The 18,695-nt window shown below is 40.7% G+C and overlaps 1 protein-coding gene across 2 annotated transcripts in view; it reads right to left on the minus strand.

The window, feature by feature from the left end:
- Positions 1-18,695, minus strand: part of LOC123671595 (protein timeless homolog) — a 232,774-nt gene that overhangs the window by 158,018 nt on the left and 56,061 nt on the right. For both annotated transcript variants that reach the window (XM_045605549.1, XM_045605550.1), the window contains one exon: positions 14,316-14,413. In XM_045605549.1, coding sequence (XP_045461505.1) covers positions 14,316-14,413 — 98 coding nt within the window. The remainder of the gene's footprint in view (positions 1-14,315; positions 14,414-18,695) is intronic.

Genomic DNA, 18,695 nt, shown 5'->3' on the forward strand with positions numbered 1-18,695 from the left:
CGCCTTGAAAGCAGCTGTTCACAAGCATACAAACGCCGTTCAACATCTCGCGGCTTCAACTCGTACGGCACCTAATTTCCTTGTTTCTGAATCTTGCCCATGACTTTCAGGCATTTTGAAATGACTTGTTGCATTACTTTCATTGATCCTACCTATTCTTGTTGCGTTTGATACTAGTCTTGATCAAGTAATGCCTCCAATTCTACATCTTCGAAAACCTTTCCTCTCCCACCGCCATGCTGGTCTTCGACGTCAAAATCACCATTCTTGAAACGTTGAAACCACTCTCGGCACGTTCTCACACCAGTAGCGGCCTCATCATAGGTATATGAGAGCTTTTGATGAGCCTCAGCCGCATTTATATTCATATTAAAGGAGAAAATGAAATCCTCCCGCAAATGACGAGAATTCGACTCGTAAGCTGACATGTTTGATCGAGAATAACTTTATGATGCAGACACAAATGGACTAATATTTCGATGGCGTTATGTTTAAAGATACCTAAGCTTATTGTATGACATCTACGATCTATTTATTTTGACTACCACTTACTGCTACAGCCTCCTATTGCAAAACGGCAGAAGGAAAGTTGTACACCTAAAATCATTAACAAATGTTTTGTTCTAGTACAGCGTCCAGAGCCTACGATGAAGTATCATATAAGTTGACGAAATCCTAAATGGACTAGTTTTCATTTTTTTGTTAAAGATCAATTCTAAAAATTTAAGTAAAATTAAACAAAAATGTGGAAGAATCATTGAAATATCTCTAGAAATGAAAAAGTTATGCGACTTTGAAGTTGCGCTTGGAAGAATAATTTCATAATACGCAGCGTCTAGTGTGTGACGTCACGCCACTTACACGAGGCGACTGGTATTCGCAGAGTGCTTACGAATTCATTGGTGTACAATCACTTGTGCCGTTCGTGTCGTGTTTTGTTCGTTACACGATGGCTGAAATAAAAAAAATCCTACAAATATTGTATTGTGACTATGTGTGCAAGCACGACAATTAAAAACCCCAATAAGTTATTTTTTCATGTACCAAATGACATGAATCAAAGGAAGAAGTGGTGTAAATTAATGAGGCGTGACTTAATTGGATTGAAAACTACTTCATATGTGTGTGAAGCTCATTTAGATATAAGTACCTATCAGTACTAGCTGTCTATTGCTGATAATAAAAATACTAAGGTGTAAGTTGGTTTGAAATAAGTTATTGAGTAAAAATAACTTTGTCCTTTCACGAAGCCTTCTTCCATTATGGTGACATAAAAACAAAACTCGAGTTAAAACTATACTGTACAACTACAAACGGCTTGAGAGCCTTGGCGCGGCTAAGTATCTAAACGTAATTTATGGTGTAGCGATCACAGGCAAGTGGCGTGACGTCACAGACGAGTCGGAGACCAAAGTATTATCAACATCACTCAACTATAGTCCTGAGCCCAATTTTAGAACCATCCCACCAACAAAAGCTAATTACTAAAAACAATCCATCTTCGCCCAATAAAAATGACAACTATCGACTTATTGTCAGTCCTAACACAATCTCATTCTCTTCCAAAACACTCCCTGACCTCCTCCCCTACATACAGGCTTACGACGACGTCACTGTCGTCGACGGGGAATCCAACCCCCCACCCCCTGCGATAGATTGTTCACAGTTCATTTTATCATTTCCGGAAGATACATTGTTATTTCGCAGAGCTCGACAGGGGGACGATTGGATTGCTTCCTGCGCCAGTCTCCCTCTGCCTAGTCTTTCTCCCCATGTGTCTGACTGTGTGTGTGTGTGTGTGCCCAAATGCTTTGCCGTTATTGAAATTCGGGAAAAGTATTGTCAAGGCCGCGCCGCTGGAGACTGCGGAACCCCCTCCGCGCGTCCCGGAAGACACGACGACAGGGAGATGAGTTTGAACTTTAGACTTAGATCCGGGATTGGGAACAGGGATGGGATGGAGGGATTGCGTGTGTCCGGGAGACTGGAAGGTGGGATAATCCGGAGATTTTGGAATGGGGTCTCGGGGGATGATAAGTGATGTGTGAATATTGGGAGGATTTGGGGTTGTAGTACAATTATGTGATGTGATGAGATTGTATTTATATTTTAGTGTGTATCTTATTTTGATATATAACGGGTGTTTTTTTTTCGAAGAATATAACTTTAAGTTGGCATTACTGTTTGGTTTGGCAATTCATCATGATAGACTCACGCCTGAACAACGCTTGCAGATAGTACAATTTTATTTCGAAAATAATGGTTCTGTGCGGAATACGTATCGCGCACTACGTCCATTTTATTTTGTTTAGCGATGAAGCGCACTTCAGGTTGAATGGCTACGTCAACAAACAAAACTGCCGCATTTGGAGTGAAGCTAATCCTCGAGTGTGAGTCGAAACACCGTTACATCTAGAAAAACTGACTGTTTGGTGCGCTTTATGGGCTGGTGGAATCATTGGTCCGTACTTCTTCAAAAACGATGATGGCCAGAACGTTACAGTCAATGGTGATCGGTATAGAGCCATGATTACTAGCTTTTGCATTCGTGAATTGAACAACCATGATGTCCAGGAGCTGTGGTTCCAGCTCGTGCCACAATCGATTTATTGAAAGACACGTTTGGTGTCCGCCTAATTTCACGTTTTGGACCTACGAATTGGCCTCCAAGATCTTGTGATTTAACACCGCTAGACTACTTACTGTGAGGCTATGTAAAGTCATTGGTCTATGCGGATAAGCCACAAACCCTTGACCATTTGGAAGACAACATTCGCCGTGTTATTACCGATATACGGCCACAAATGTTGGAAAAAGTCATCGAATCTGGACGTCCAGATTGGACTACATCCGAGCCAGCCGTGGCGGTCATATGCCAGAAATCATATTAAAAATGTAATGCCATAAGATTATCTTACGGATAAATAAAATTCATGTCAATCGAATAATCCATCGTTGTTTTATTGCAATTTAATGTTCTATAGCTCTGAAAAAACACACTTTATTAAGTATTGTTACGACAATTTCGGTTGGACACAGACATTATGTCTAATTCCTTTTTATCGCCACAATATCCTCAATTTCAAAAGAGTTTATATTGAAAGAGAAGAATTAATGAGAACTATTAATAATATAGGAGATTATAAATCGACTCAAGTTCAAAATTGCAAGTGTTATACTTTCTTTCATCAACAATGGAACGGCCTACCCAGTGAAATTGTAGAAGCAGTATCAGTCAATGCGTTCAAGAATAAATTTGACACCTGGAAAAGTAATTGAAGTGTGTACATTGTTAGGTTTTTGGTTGTTGATAATATCATTTTTGTAGCTTTTTGTAAATTTCACTTATCTCTGTTTTTTTTCTCTTTCTCTACAGTTGTATTATGGATAATTTTCAGTTAGAATTTATAGGTTTAATGTACCTCAACTCTGTAATTTTGTTTAATAATAATAAAATAATAATAATAATAATGATAACATTATCCTTTGGCGACGATAATAAACCAAGACTTCTTCTTGGCACGTCCATAATCAATGAATCCCCGATTCTCTTCCTCCTCCACCTGCCTCCCTGCCCCCTCTGGAACCTTTTTTTTCCTTCCGCAGCCGTCGATATCCGATATTCCCCCCCCCCCTCTCTGCGATACGCCAAACGGCGTTCTATCGCAAAACGGCATAATTCGCAATTTATAAGTCGGTCCCCGTTAATTCGATAGGCGTTCGGTGTATGAAATGCGAACGTGACGTCGGGCCTCGACTTTTATCTCCGGCAATTTATCCGTTCCGCCACCCGGCGATCCCCCCCCCTCTCCTCCGTGACACGGTCCCCAGACGACGCGCGAAAACCGATCGGAAAACGCGAAATGGCAACAAGGCTCTCTCTCGTGGAAATTGCCAATCGACGGTTCGGCCGAAATCCCGGGGGTCTCAATGCGATTCGGCGCGATCTGACACCTAAAGGAGTAGACGTGGACTGATTATTATTAATTATTATTATTATTATTTGAACTGGGGCCGTTGTGGCTCGGTAAGCCTTCCGGGAACTGCGACCATGTTGCAACGACTTTGCACGATTCAATTCATGTTACGCTACTGGAATTTTCAAAGACGCGTTAATTTGTCAATTCATCATATGCCATTGGATGGGATGCGAATGCGCGTATCTAGAGAAGGAAACAGAGAGAATTTTCTGAAAGAATTTTCAATAATTATCGAGACTTCAGGAAAGATACTTAACTTGTTAACTCTTCATTTGTATCTGGTTTTAATTTTCTGCTTTAATATTAAGAAATCTGCGGCTGAGGCTCATCGAGTGCTCTCAAATACATATGGTGAGGTCGCTATTACTGAGAGTGGTATCAACGCTTTAAGAACGGTGATTTTGACGTCGAAGACCAGCATGGCGGTGGAAGAGGGAAGGTTTTCTAAGATGCAGAATTGAAGGCATAACTTGATCAGGACTCGTGTCAAACGCAACAAGAATTGGCCAGGATCATTGGAAGTAGCGCAACAAGCCATTTAAAAACGTCTGAAAGTCATGGAAATTATTCAGAAACAAGGACATTGGGTGCCGTACGAATTGAAGCAGATAGATGTTGAACGGCGTTTGTTTGCTTGTGAACAGAGATAGAAGGGATTTATGCATCGCATGGTTCATGGAGGCGATAAATGAGTTCTTCAAGATAATCCCAAGCGTAGAAAATCATGAGGATATCCCGGTCATGCTTCCACGTCGACGGCCGAACCGAATATTCATGGTTCCAAGGTCATGATCAGTGTTTGGTGGGACCTGCTCGGAGTAGTGTATTCTGACTTGTTAAAACCTACTGAATCACTCACAGGCGATTGTTATTCAGAGCAATTAATGCGTTTGAGCCGAGCATTTTAAGAAAACGGCCGCAATACAACGAGAGGTATGATGAAGTGGAGTCGAAGGTTGCGAAAATGGTCAAGACATACTTGAAAACGTTGAAATTGAAAGTTCTACCCCAGCCGCCATATTCTCCTGACGTTGCTCCCTTGGACTATCACTTGTTTCGGTCTGGCAAACGGTCTGGCTGACCAGCACTTCCGGTATCATGAAGAAATAAATAATTGATCGATTCGTGGATCGCTGCAAAAGATGACCAGTTTTTTCAACGCAGGATTCGTACGATGCCCGGAAGATGGGAGAAAGTAGTGGCTAGCAATCGACAGTACTTTGAGTCATAAATGTATAATCAGTTTTTTACAATTAAGCCATGAATTTCGGAAAAAACGGTGGAAGCAAAGTTATACGCCTATGTAGAATAATCAAATTATAACATAGTAGATTAGATTAGATGGATCTTCATTTGTGATGAAAATTACAAATGGTGTCGACAGTAATAAATATAAAATATCACAGTGGTAACAATATACAAACAAACATAATAAACCATAAAAACAATCACTAGGTATCACATTTCCTTTCTTAGCAAGAACTCTTCTATGGAATATATAGTTTCATCCAAAAGCAACCTTTTGACTTCTCTCTTGAAGTTCATAGTAGCATTAATGATGTGTTAAAAGAAGCTATTCACGTCGCGAATTATCTGATAAATCGACATCACAATTTAATACAATCGCATAAGTATTATTTTTAACTATAGGATTTAAAAAGCTTGCGCTCATGATTGCGGCATGATATCAAATGAAAATCGAGACAAGCGTTTTTATAGAATCGATCAAGTAGGAATGGAAAAACTATACAAGTATTCACACTACCACAAAATTGTCGCACATTCGTGACCGTAAAGTAGTTGGTAGTTACGACAATTCAACCACTATTTTGTTGATACCATCGCATAAGTATTATTTCCAACCATAGGGTTTAAAAAGCTTGCACTCATGATTGAGGCATGACACCAAATGAAAATCTAACAAGCGTTTTCATAGAGTCGTCCAAGTAGGATTGGAAGAACTATACATGTATTCACACTACCACAGAATTGTCGCACATTTGTGGTCGGAAAGTGGTTGGTACCGACAACTCAACCACTATTTTGTGGTGGCGCTTCAGTTGAAAAGTGGTAACTACGAGTTAAGCCTAAGCAATTTCATAAACGTCACATTCGGCAAAAAATACGGCCGTCCGCATTCCGTGCATCAACCGGACCGCAATTTCGTCCGACGTAACGTCGCAAAGAATCCCCGGCCTAATCCGTCGCGACGCTGATGGATCGAGTGGAGAAACGGCGCGGCAGGAATTAATTTTTAGCCCGGCGACAATAAAAATCCGACCACTATATATTTACGGGCCAGTACGGCGTCCGCGGAATCCCGTTTGATGAATTGTTTACAGCCGATTTTATTATTTTAAAATCCCCTTTATTTTACCGTCGTACAATCTCCCGAAGATACGGCCACTCACAATGTAATAGTCGGGTTTTACGTTTTGAGGATTCGCGGCAGGCACGGTTCGAGGGAAAATGCAACAGGAAAAAGAGAACTCTTCGAAGATATCATTTGACAAGTTTCTAATCATCAAGAGGTTGCTTTCGGAAACTTTTGTTTCTAGCTAATACGGTATCGAGATGGAATTTGGTGTTGAGACTTTTGCAACCATTCGCTAGTTAGGAGACAGCAGTAATTCAGGTCTCGGAAAACTATGCCAAAGCAATTAGTAGTATTATTTCAGTTACAATTCATAGACCAAACCCATGTAAATCCTTATGGGAGAAATCTGAGGTCGATTTGGTACATTTTTTTAACGTATTCAAGTCATGTTTAAGGTTAGCTGATTCATCTTTATTGTGTGAAAATATTGCCGAGAAAATTGAAAGAAAAACAGCAGTCACAATTGCAGTAGCAGCAGCCAGAGTTGCTACAGTTGTCGCTCCTGCTCTTGTTGTTATTTCTGTTGTTATTGCAGCTGCTGCTGATTGCTACAATTAGAGCTGTAGCAGGAATAACGGTAGCAACTTAGTAGTAACATCAACAGCAGCTGCTATAACAACACGGCAACCATTTCGAAACAATCTTTCTCAAAGAAAAATGTTCACGCAATTTAGTGAATGCACTGCCTTATGATATCTTCAACACCACCGCTATCTCACTCATCATCTGGTATAGTCGATTCGTTCAGATTCATTTACAGTTTCTAAGATATACAATCGAGTTCGAGGTTATCTTGGACATCTTTGATCTTCACCATGTGAGAAGATTGTCAAAACATAAGGAAATTAATAGCAGTCACAACTGCATCAGCAGCAGTAACAGCAGCTAAAATTTTATTGATGTTGTCATTGCAGCTGCTGTTGATTGCTACAATTAGAGCTATAGCAGCAATAACTGTAGCAGCTTAGTTTTAACATCAACAGTAGCAGCTATAACAACATCAATAAAAACAAGATCAGCTGCTGATGCAGGTTTGACTGCTATTACCTTTTTCTATTTCTTCGACAATCTTCTCACATGATGAAGCATGAACCCAAAAGGTGGCCAAGATAACCTTGAACTCGACTTGTATGGCTTAGAGACTGTAAATGAATCAGAACGAATCTACTATACCAGATGATGAGCGAGATAGCGGTGGAGATGAAGATATCATATAGCAGTGTATTCGCTAAATTGCGTGAACCTTCGATTGTCAGACCTCGCTCTACAGATCCGGTAGTTCGATCAAATCGAATCGAGTTTAGCGTCTTTCAGTTTGGATATCTAGAAGTTGTATGCACAATAAAATTGATTAAGTAAACAGAAAGGATGTCATATCAATCTAGAAACTGAGACCTTGAGAAGACGGATACAACTTAAATACAAAACAGTTCAAAATAATCAAAAAGGCTTGACCACGAATTACTATAAAGCAATTGGCTTGAGACAACAATTTGACTCGAGAGAGAGTCACAGTTGATGCCACAGTGCTCTGGAAACCAAAAGATTGGGTTCCAGATACTGTGTCATGGAAGGTAATGAAAAAGCCAATGAACTTGCGAAAAACTCATCAAGGGTGACACCTGCCCGTCTCGATCTCTTCTATGAGCTTGGAAAAAAACACTACTGTGATCCAGCAGAGAGATCTGCTGAAAAAGATTTTGCCACCCAACGCCAAGAAGCTTCTGTAACTCTTTCGAGCTGAGCTTCGGGTCATTGTGGGACTGCTGACCTTGCACTGTTGGAACAGATACAGGTTCTTTCAATAAGGATGAGCCGGTCTGCAAGCTTTGCAAATCGAAGAGGAAACAGCCGAGCATGTACTGTGGAAATGTCCAGAATTGTCTTGTATAAAAACCACAAACCTAGGCAGGCCAGTTCTTAATCTCTACGATATGAAAGCTTAGGCTCCTGAAAATGTTTTTAGATTTGCCAACACTATCGAAGATCTTTTTAGGACTGAAAGACCCGGTTACCAAAACAAAATAACCAAAAGTGGCCACAGTTCCAAAAGGCTGAGCTCAATCCTCCTGCCTCCGACAACCTAATCTAGCCTACCAAAATCGTTAACTCTTTCAAAGATACCATAACACTTCCTCTGAACGAAAACAAATCAACAGCCCTCAGAAGTCATTCCAAACGATGCCAGATAGTTTTATCGCCTCATAATCCGCCTCTGGCGCCCGGACCGACCGTTCACATGACTAGCACTTGGCGCTAACTCTGACTCGCGTCCACCACCCCCCCTTCTACCCCTATTTTCAACCCCCCCTCCCCCAAACCCGAACTCGCAATAAAATGAGCGGGAAATAATAGGGGTCATAAAGCGTAGCCTTAAAAAAGGAGCACCCGACTCGAAAGTGTGATTTATAGTTGGTCTGAGACGTTCCCTGCCCCGCCTGTCCCGCGGGAATGGCTTCATTTCATCGGGATACTTTTCCATGGCAGCGGCCCGAATGGTCCTCTTAAGCAGGCAGCAGCGCCGCGACTCGAGAATTTTTTATGGTCGCTGATCGAGTGGCGTTGGGATCGAAAGGTTATTAGGTTAGAGTTGGGCCGATAGAACTGAAGGTGTTTCGAGAGTTTATATGATGGCGAGATCGATGCAGAAGTAGCCTTTTAGACCCATATGGATTTGATCTATTTATTCATTCACACATCGAAACAGTATCACGATACAAATGTTCAAGAAAGGTGATAAAAAAATATCTACTAGCAACTACAGAGCGATTAATCCCCTCAACACAACTTTGAAGTTAACCACAAGAATCATTACCAACAGATTGAATAACATCATATCCCTGTCCGATGAGCAGCAAGGATTCAGATCGGAAAGATCCTTGTTATAAGACAAATAACCGAAAAATTCATCTAGTATAACAGGCCAGCATACATGTGCTTCATAGATCTGGATAAGGCATTAGACCGTGATCAACTTAAAGACGTAATACACCTTCTGTATAACAGACGGATACCATACAATCTAATTGCGACAAGTCGAAGTAGCCAAGCAGATGAGACTATTCCAAGGCGTCTTAAGTAGTTTGTGGAGGTGTTTCAGGGAAACTGGAAGTCCAGCTGAAATCACCTTCAGCGTGGACGCTGTACGACGGCAAGGATAGATTTTTATTGTCAAGTGTTAGAAGACGCCCTAAAATTGCAGCACCTGAATTGGTTATGGAATGGCAGCAAGCACATAACATAACCACTGGCCGAGATACTGTGACAAATCCTCTCCGCGTAGCCAATCTTCATATTCGGCGACCAATCAGATGTCCATCTTTCTCTAGAGGTAATCATACTGCCAGAGTAGACTGAAGCTGAAATTATCAAAATTGGGGTACAACAGTTTGAACAGTTTGAATTTCGTTTCGGAGAGCTCTACATTCCATCCGTGTCCTTGGACGATCCTGGTAGGGCCTCTGCGATCCGTCGGTCCATGGATATGCCACTGCGCCATTTCTTCTCTTGTTGGCAGTCGGACTGTGAGACGTCTGACTCGGGTCGTTGTACCTTCGACTGGATCCCCTCTGTTAATTTTATTTCCAACAACCCTTGGTTCGGCCCAAGTTTCCCTCTGGCCTGTTTTATTTCAGGCCATGGTCCCTTCAAAGGTAATCTGTTCAGGCTGGGTCTGGTCGAAGAAGAACATTGTCCATGTGGTCGCCCACAGTTCAAGCGACCACATCCTTAGAAACTGTCCCTTGTTTGGTGACCTCAGGGTCATTTACGGTCTATCTGTTCTCGAGTCCCCGGATCTTAGAATGGCCGATTTCTGTGCAGCTCGGAATAATTTTGGTCCTTTTTCAGCATTCGCGGCTGACGCTATATGTCGTCTCAACTCCTGGCAATAATGTGAATGTGCCTAAGCGTAGTGATGAGCACTGCTCACGTACTACATTTTGCACTGCTGAGTTAAGTTAAGTTTGAACTCAGATTTTTATTTCATCCAGGTTCTTGTCGGATAATAAGACAACGATATTTAAACGATCAGATACAGAAATTGAGAAAACTATCTTCAAATGCAAAAGAAAAAACTCTCTTTCAAAAAGACAATGGTTCTTGTCACAAATCGATGAAAACCTTGGTAATATTGACAGAATTGAGCTTCCAACTTCTTGACCAGCCAGATTAGTCTCCAGATCTGGCCCCCCAGTGATTGCTGGTTGTTTGCAGATCTCAAAAAAATGCTCCAGAAAAAGAAATTTGGCTGTAATGATGAAGTAGTGATGAAGCCTTTTTCGAAAGTAAGGATGAAAATTTCTATAGAGAGAGTATTGGAAACTAACGACGAATATTGTTGAATTTTCAAGAGAAAATGGGTTAGTCCTGGGGACTCATTAAGTGAAGTGTAAGTGTCTGAATAACCACTGGGAGAACATTTAGGTGTTGGTTTGGGACGACATGAACTCACACAACGTTGAATGCTACCGCTGGCTTACAATCAAATAGTCTCAGTTTTCATTCAGTTGTCATCAAACAGTAAAACCAGTCTATCGCTACTCACATTTATGACAGCACATTTTCTTTTTGATTAACATTCAGCCTAGATACAGCCAGTCTGATATTGTCATTTCAAATAATATAAACGGAATTAGACCCCAACATTGTTAACTCCCACCCTCCATTTACAGTAAAAATAAAATCTCGCTCTTATCCACGGCAAAAGACGCCCGTCCGCCTCGAAAACGACGCTCCAAACGTCCCCGCGATATAAAAATCCCGCGAATCGCCATTTTACGATACCAAGGTTTTGTCTCGGCCCGTCGAATTATCCTCATATCTCGCCGACCCTCAAACCACCTCGTTTTTTTCGGGACCATAAAGGGGTGAGAGTTCGACGTTAAAGTGATGGCGGGTAATACGCAGGGGCGTCGTTTGGCGTCTCGACGATAGTTATGAAGCCGCCGCGGCAGCGTCGACATAATTAACGCACTGGTATATCTGAGAAAATTGGAAAAAAACCGTCGGCGATTCTTCAAAGCCTGGTCAATTTTTCATCGAAGCGTAATGACGGGGAAAGGGAGATATAATGGAGGGAGATTTGGGGAGGAGGGTTCGGTCGTTTCTTTGATTGAAAACGCGTAGTTTGAGAGATCTTCCTCATTTGTTTGAAGGCCTGTAGACAGAGCCATTTGTTATCGAGACAAGAAAAATAGGGAACGAAAAAACGGAAAGTCTTTTTTAGCGATCCTTCTGCAAAACGATCGCTCCACCATGTTTGTAGTTTATGGATTTTGAGCAACGAATAGTCTCAAGTACTGAGGTTATTATTATTATTATTCACTGAGTCGGAGTCGTTGCTGCTCTGTTAGCCGGTAACTGCGACCAAATTGATCTTTTGTTCCTAACCCTACCTATGGTTAATACTCCAATCGATATGCTAAACCTGCAGTCTGATCTGGATCGATTGGAGCAATTGTATAAAGATAACCGTCATCATTACCCTCGGAAAGTGCAAACATATGAGTGTAGTAAGGCAGGAGCAGCACTTTGTATCGCACTACTATCTGAATAACGAAGAAATACATACATACTGTGAACATCGTTTCAGACTTGGGTGTTTTTTACGACAATAGGATGTGCTTCAGGGCGCACATTGTCCACATAGTCAATAAGGGTCTTCGGATGCTAGGGTTCAAATTACAGCACTCGTGTGAGTTTAGGAATGTCAATACCTCAAAACATTTCATATCGGTCTGGTAAGGCCGCATCTTAAGTATGCCTTTTGTCACAGGTTGGAACGAGTTCAAAATAGGTTTCTTCTCTGTGTCTTGCAGGATGGGAATCCCACGAGTAAATTTTTCCGCAACTCATATGAGATCGGTTCTACGCTTTCCTGCTTTACGGACCCGTAGGATCAAAGCAATGTATTGTTGTTCGCTAGATTGGTCGGGGGGCTTTTGTCCTTTTCCAACCTACTAACTTGTTGGCTTTCATGTTCCATCTAGGAATGTTGGAGGTACCGTGTAGCTAAGTCTCAGGACTTACAGGCTCATTCAGACCCAGGGAGACCGTCGTTACTGTTAACAAACGGCATCCTTAGGAGCCTTGGTTATTACTTCGTGAGTATCCAGAACTGACTTTTCCATGTGAATGGTTCTTGGGCCAGTTTCACACTATGTGTTGTACTGTGTTTACCTCCACAGAGCCTGTAGATCTCATCTGCTGACTTACCCATGCGATTCAAAAAGTATTTCCACTGACAGTCTCCTGTCAGCAGTCCCACCATTACTCGAAGCTCAGCTCGTGCTAGCTTCAACAGCTTTCTGGTATAGGTCGGTGCAAGCTTCACAAAATTCTTTGCCTGAGCAAGACCCGTAGTGTTACTCAAGAGGATTTTTCTATTGTCCCGCTCCTATTATTGGACCAATGCCTCATATTGGTCTTTTCAAAGACCACAGAAGTGTTAAGAACCGCCAGGTGTTAACCTTGATGCCCTTTCTGCAAGTTTATCTACATAATTAACGCTCAGTGTCTGAGAAAACCGGAAAAACCATAGGTGATTTTTCAAACCTTTGTCCATTTTTCATCGAAGCGTAATGACGGAAAAGAAAAATAATGGAGGGAGATTTGGGGAGGGAGAGGATCGTTTCTTTGATTGAAAACGCATAGTTTGAAAGATCTTCCTCATCTATTTGAAGGCCTGTAGACATAGCCATTTGTTATCGAGACAAGAAAAATAGGGAACGAAAGAAAGGGATCGTTCAATCATTTCCTCAAAATGTCTGTAATTTGGAAATTTTGGAGACTGGGAATATTCTCAAAGCATAAGCGACGATTTTGGCCGTCTGTTAACACGATAACTTTTGAACAAAAAGTTGATTATTTCAGGTTAAGTTCAATTTATCGAATTTGTTTATCAATTTTTGTCTTCCTGTTAATTTCAAAACAACATAGTCGATCGAGATAAAAATTTCCTTGGGAGCAGAATGATACTTTCAAGACTTATGCCATAGGACCATACAGCTGCCAAATGGAAAATTGTGTCCCAGGTTAAATTTTCTGAATTTTTCATATTTTATAGAAAACGAACTCCTGCACAAGAAAGTCTTTGGGCCCAACCCCATAACTAGTTATCGATATACAAAGCGTCGAAGCTGGAAAATGCGATTTCTTCAACAACTAACATTTCTCATACGAAAACATCTCGAATGAAACATTTCTGCACGAAGAATAATGCTTACGACCCAAACAAGTAAAACACCCCCTTCGGGGAAATTTACCTACCCTCCATACTCTCCGCTGCCGATAACTTGGGAGGAAGATAATCAAACGGGTATTGTTTGAGCGTCATTGACGCCATCTGGAATTTCCGAAGGCAAACTCGGATTTCGTATTCGACTTAGACTCCGGCGAAAAATTCAAAAGCGTAATAAATTCCGCCTCCTCGAGTCACGAACTGCCTCGTAACGGCAGGATATCGAAGGAGCTTGCTGGAAATTGACGCGACGCGTTCAGTTTTCCAGGATGGAAATCAGACGGAGGATTTTCCGATTTTCCCCTGGAAGCCGTGCCTCGAAGGTGACGCAACTCTTGGAGGTCGTCGAATTTAAACGCAAACGTGTTTCTCTATGAGTTACTTTCGATAGGGGTGCTTCAAGGCAATATTCTTGGACCAATTTTTTTGTATTCAGTTTGTATTAACGAAGTTTCCTTCATTTTTAGGAAGGAAAAGTTGTCTTTATGATGCAGAATGCAACAATAGTTATATTCACTTGGTGTGAACACAAATTGAAAGACTGTATGATGTTGTTCCCCATAAAACACATGTTTAGTTATATAAATCCATTTGAAGATGCGAGTAGTGCAGAAAAAAAAAACGTTTTAATTTCAAATAATTTACATTTCATTCAATTCAAAAAAAAATTATCGATAAAACTGGATCAACCAGTAAAAACACTAAAATAATCACTGACCTCCTAAATCTGCTAGGAATATGTCCCTCAAGGCTGCAAACTCCTCTTCTGGTGACATTCCTTGGCTGCCGAATGAATCATTTTCTGGCCACACCTCTCTGGAAATAAAAAATTGAGAATGAATATTTCATTTCTCAATAAAAAAAAACAGACGTTTTTCAATGTATTAGCTCTAATGAAATACCCTATTCGATAAATTTATATAAAACATAGTTCGTTACAATATTCAGAACACAAGCAAAAACGTCGGAAATTAAATCAATAATTGTCTTAGTTAATTTGTTCAATGTTATGAGAGTTTGAAAATTCATTCTTAATTGCAGAATACCATCAACTGATACACATAAGGTTCCAAAACCACGACGAGGACTGGCGTCTTTCAGGCAGATATGTACACGTCCAATCCAAAGATTCATGTAAATGAACCTAGTGAGAAACTATCAGAAATGTGGTACAATAATACAGCCTGAGGCCGGAATCAAAGCTTTGAACTCACATATAACTATCGAGTCCACAATGGTATTGGAGTGCCGAAGGAAACTCAAAGAAATGGGCAACAATAACACGGTCTGTTTATTCACTCGGAAATCAAAGGAGATGAAAAGGCCAACACACTTCCCAGAAAAGAAACACAATCATCTTTCATTGACCCAGAATCTTTCTGTAGTATAGGAAAATGTGCCCACAAAAAAGAATTTCAGGAGAAGGAAAACACCGAAAGGGAAACACTCTGGTGGAATCTTCCTGGGTCGGATAATTTCAAGAATTTCTTAGAAACTTTGATACAGCGAGAACTAAGAATTATCTGGATCTTAGCAATGATATGTTAGATCTCCCCACTGGATTCCTTACAAGGAATTGCCTCTTTAAAAAGCACCTTGTCACAATGAGTTTAGCAGAAAACGACGAGTGTGGTAGATTCATTGGGGAGGAGGAATAAACCTCCATGAAGCCATGCTAGACACTGGAGTTCACTCTGAACTGGAAAGCGAGCTATAGACTACGACGACAGATGAAAAGAACAGCTCTAATATAAAGGGTGTGTTTTTAGAGCTATAGAACTTCAAATTGCGATAAAACAACGATGGATTATTCGATTGACATGAATTTTATTTATCCGCAAGATAATCTTGTGGCATTACATTTTAAATACGATTTCTGGCATATGACCGCCACGGCTGGCTCGGATGTAGTCCAATCTGGAAGTCCAATTTTCGATGACTTTTTCCTACATTTGTGGCCGTATATCGGCAATAACACGGCGAATGTTGTCTTCCAAATGGTCAAGGGTTTGTGGCTTATCCGCATAGACCAATGACTTTACATAGCCCCACAGAAAGAAGTCTAGCGGTGTTGAATCACAAGATCTTGGAGGTCAATTCACAGGTCCAAAACGTGAAATTAGGCGGTCACCAAACGTGTCTTTCGATGAATCGATTGTGGCACGAACTGTATGACATGTTGCGCCGTCTTGTTGGAACCACAGCTCCTGGACATCGTGGTTGTTCAATTCAGGAATGAAAAAGTTAGTAATCATGGCTCTATACGGATCACCATTGACTGTGACGTTCTGGCCATCATCGTTTTTGAAGAAGTACGGACCAATTATTCCACCAGCCCATAAAGCGCACCAAACAGTCAGTTTTTCTGGATGTAACGGTGTTTCGACATATACTTGAGGATTAGCTTCACTCCAAATGCGGCAGTTTTGTTTGTTGACGTAGCCATTCAACCAGAAGTGCGCTTCATCGCTAAACAAAATAAAATGGACGTGGTGCGCGATACGTATTCCGCACACAACCATTATTTTCGAAATAAAATTGCACTATTTGCAAGCGTTGTTCAGTCGTCTATTCATGATGAATTGCCAAACCAAACTGAGAATAAATCACTTGACAGCTGTTAAATCGGTCGCCATCTCGAACAGTAATGCCAACTTAAAGTTATATACCTCGAAAAAAAAACACCCTATACTATAAGATTGTGATTCAATGGAACCCTCTTCAATCTAATCTAATTGGAATTTATTGGTAATGATTTTTGCTGGGTACTCTAGTTCCATAAATGAAAATGTGGAATCTTAATTAAAAATATAAATTTATTAAACTTTTCTGAGTAAATTTTGCGTAAGCCTGGAATTGATCGTCATATAACTCATTTTCATAACTTCAATTCGATACGATAGATGGCCAAAATTGAATCCGACCACGAATCAATCACTGATAAGTAGTATTTAATCGTTTTCTATAATTGTTGTCGGAAATGGGAATTTCATGCACTTATGCAAAATTACAGCACCCGGCTTCCTCGAATAAGCGTGCAAAAAACGAAAAGATCGAGTGGGCCAGTAACGTTGAGGAAGAAGAAGAGAAATATCGCTCTCTGCCGGGCGTAAAACTAGGTTAAAACTCCCTGCAGCCATACTCCCGATATTATCGAGTTAATAGTGCCGTTGTATATGAGAATCCCTCGGTGTTCTGACTTATTAAGAACTCCGAAAGTTTCCCTATAAATTTCCCAGATCCCGGCCCGAGGAACTTTTGAACCCGGCGGAGAAATTAAGTCCCAATTTGTCTATTTTAATGACGGCGCTAATAGTGATACGACGTCCCACTTCCGAAAATTACTTTTCGTGGCGCGAGTTCGACGGCGAGCCGTTATTTTCAACGGAAAGCCGCTGTATGGTTGATTAACAGGCCAATTGAAAAGTCCCCGGTCTACCATAGTAAATAGTATACAGAGTGGCCATTTGAAAACGAAACAGACGAGATTACAGACGAAATAAAGTTTTTCGATAGAAATGCTCGGACAGGTCGATTTCTGTTTCGAGGGGGACCACTTAAGATGTAGGTTACGGACACATAGCGCTTCAACCCTTGCTACTACAACCCTCACCCCCAAATTTTGAATAGGGAAGATGGGGTGAGTGATACCTCATTTGAAAGGTATTTTTATACTGATTTCAGCACAGTAATTGTTTTTTCATTTTATGCATTAGTTCTCGAAATATTCTTAACTAAGTATTTGAAAATGAAGTGGTGTTTTCATGGCACTTGTAGTGTTTTGTGAAAAATCGACATTTTGAGCTTCAAAACAACCATGAATGTGGCTTCCTTCCTAACTAACTAACGCATGAATATTTCGAGAACTAATGCATAAAATGAAAAAACAATTACTGTGCTGAAATCAGTATAAAAATACCTTTAAATTGAGGTATCACTCACCCCATCTTCCCTATTCAAAAATTGGGGGTGGGGGTTGTAGCAGCAAGGGTTGAAGCGCTATGTGTCCGTAACCTACATCTTAAGTTGTCCCCCTCGAAACAGAAATCGACCTGTCCGAGCATTTCTATCGAAAAACTTTATTTCGTCTGTAATCTCGTCTGTTTCGTTTTCAAATGGCCACCCTGTATTATTCAACGAGCGGTATTGTAGTTCATAACTCACGCATTTGAAGTTTGCAGCACGAGCCACAGGCGGGTGCTGTAATTCATCAAGTGAGTTATGACCATTACTGCAAGTTGAATACTATACTTTATCTACGACTATAACAACAAATACTTAAATACAAGAATTGAGAATGAACTTCAATGGCAAACCCCAAAAGTTACCTATAAACGTCAAAATTATCAATGTGACCTTCCTCCCCTCAAAAACAATAATGGAATGTTCCTTTTTGGCCAACCGAATAGAAGCACACAGCCATCTTTTCCGATTTATTATAGTGAGTTATAGCAGTGAGTTATTATAACTCACGCTGTTTGTTAATGGATACTATTAATTGCTCAAAAGCAGTTGAATAAGGAATATATAATTCAATATGAGTAGATAAACACATTTTTTTGACAAATTTCGATTTTATTATTCAACATAGTTGCCTTCGAGGGCGATACAGCGATTATAGCGATCTTCCAACTTTTCGACACCATTTTTGTGGTACGATTTGTCTTTCGCTTCGAAATAGGCCTCAGTTTCGGCGATTACTTCTTTATTGGCGCTAAATTTCTTCCCAGCGAGCATTCTTTTGAGGTCTGAGAACAGGAAAAAGTTGTTGGGGACAGATCTGGCGAATACGGTGGATGCAGAAGCAATTCGAAGCCCAATTCATGCAATTTTGCCATTATTTTCATTGATTTGTGACACGGCGCATTGTCTTGATGAAACAGCATCTTTTTTCTTCAAATGAGGGGTTTATCAACGATTTCATTCTTTAAACGCTCCAATAACGCTACATAATAATCGATGTTTATGGTCTTGCACTTTTGAAGGTAATAAATGAATATTATACCTTGCGCATCCCAGAATACTGATGCCATAACATTGCCAGCTGACTGTTGTGCTTTTCCTCGCTTTGGATTCGGTTCATCGTATGCAGTCCACT

The sequence above is a fragment of the Harmonia axyridis genome, chromosome 1 (assembly GCF_914767665.1).
Source record: "Harmonia axyridis chromosome 1, icHarAxyr1.1, whole genome shotgun sequence".
NCBI classification, from domain to species: domain Eukaryota; kingdom Metazoa; phylum Arthropoda; class Insecta; order Coleoptera; family Coccinellidae; genus Harmonia; species Harmonia axyridis.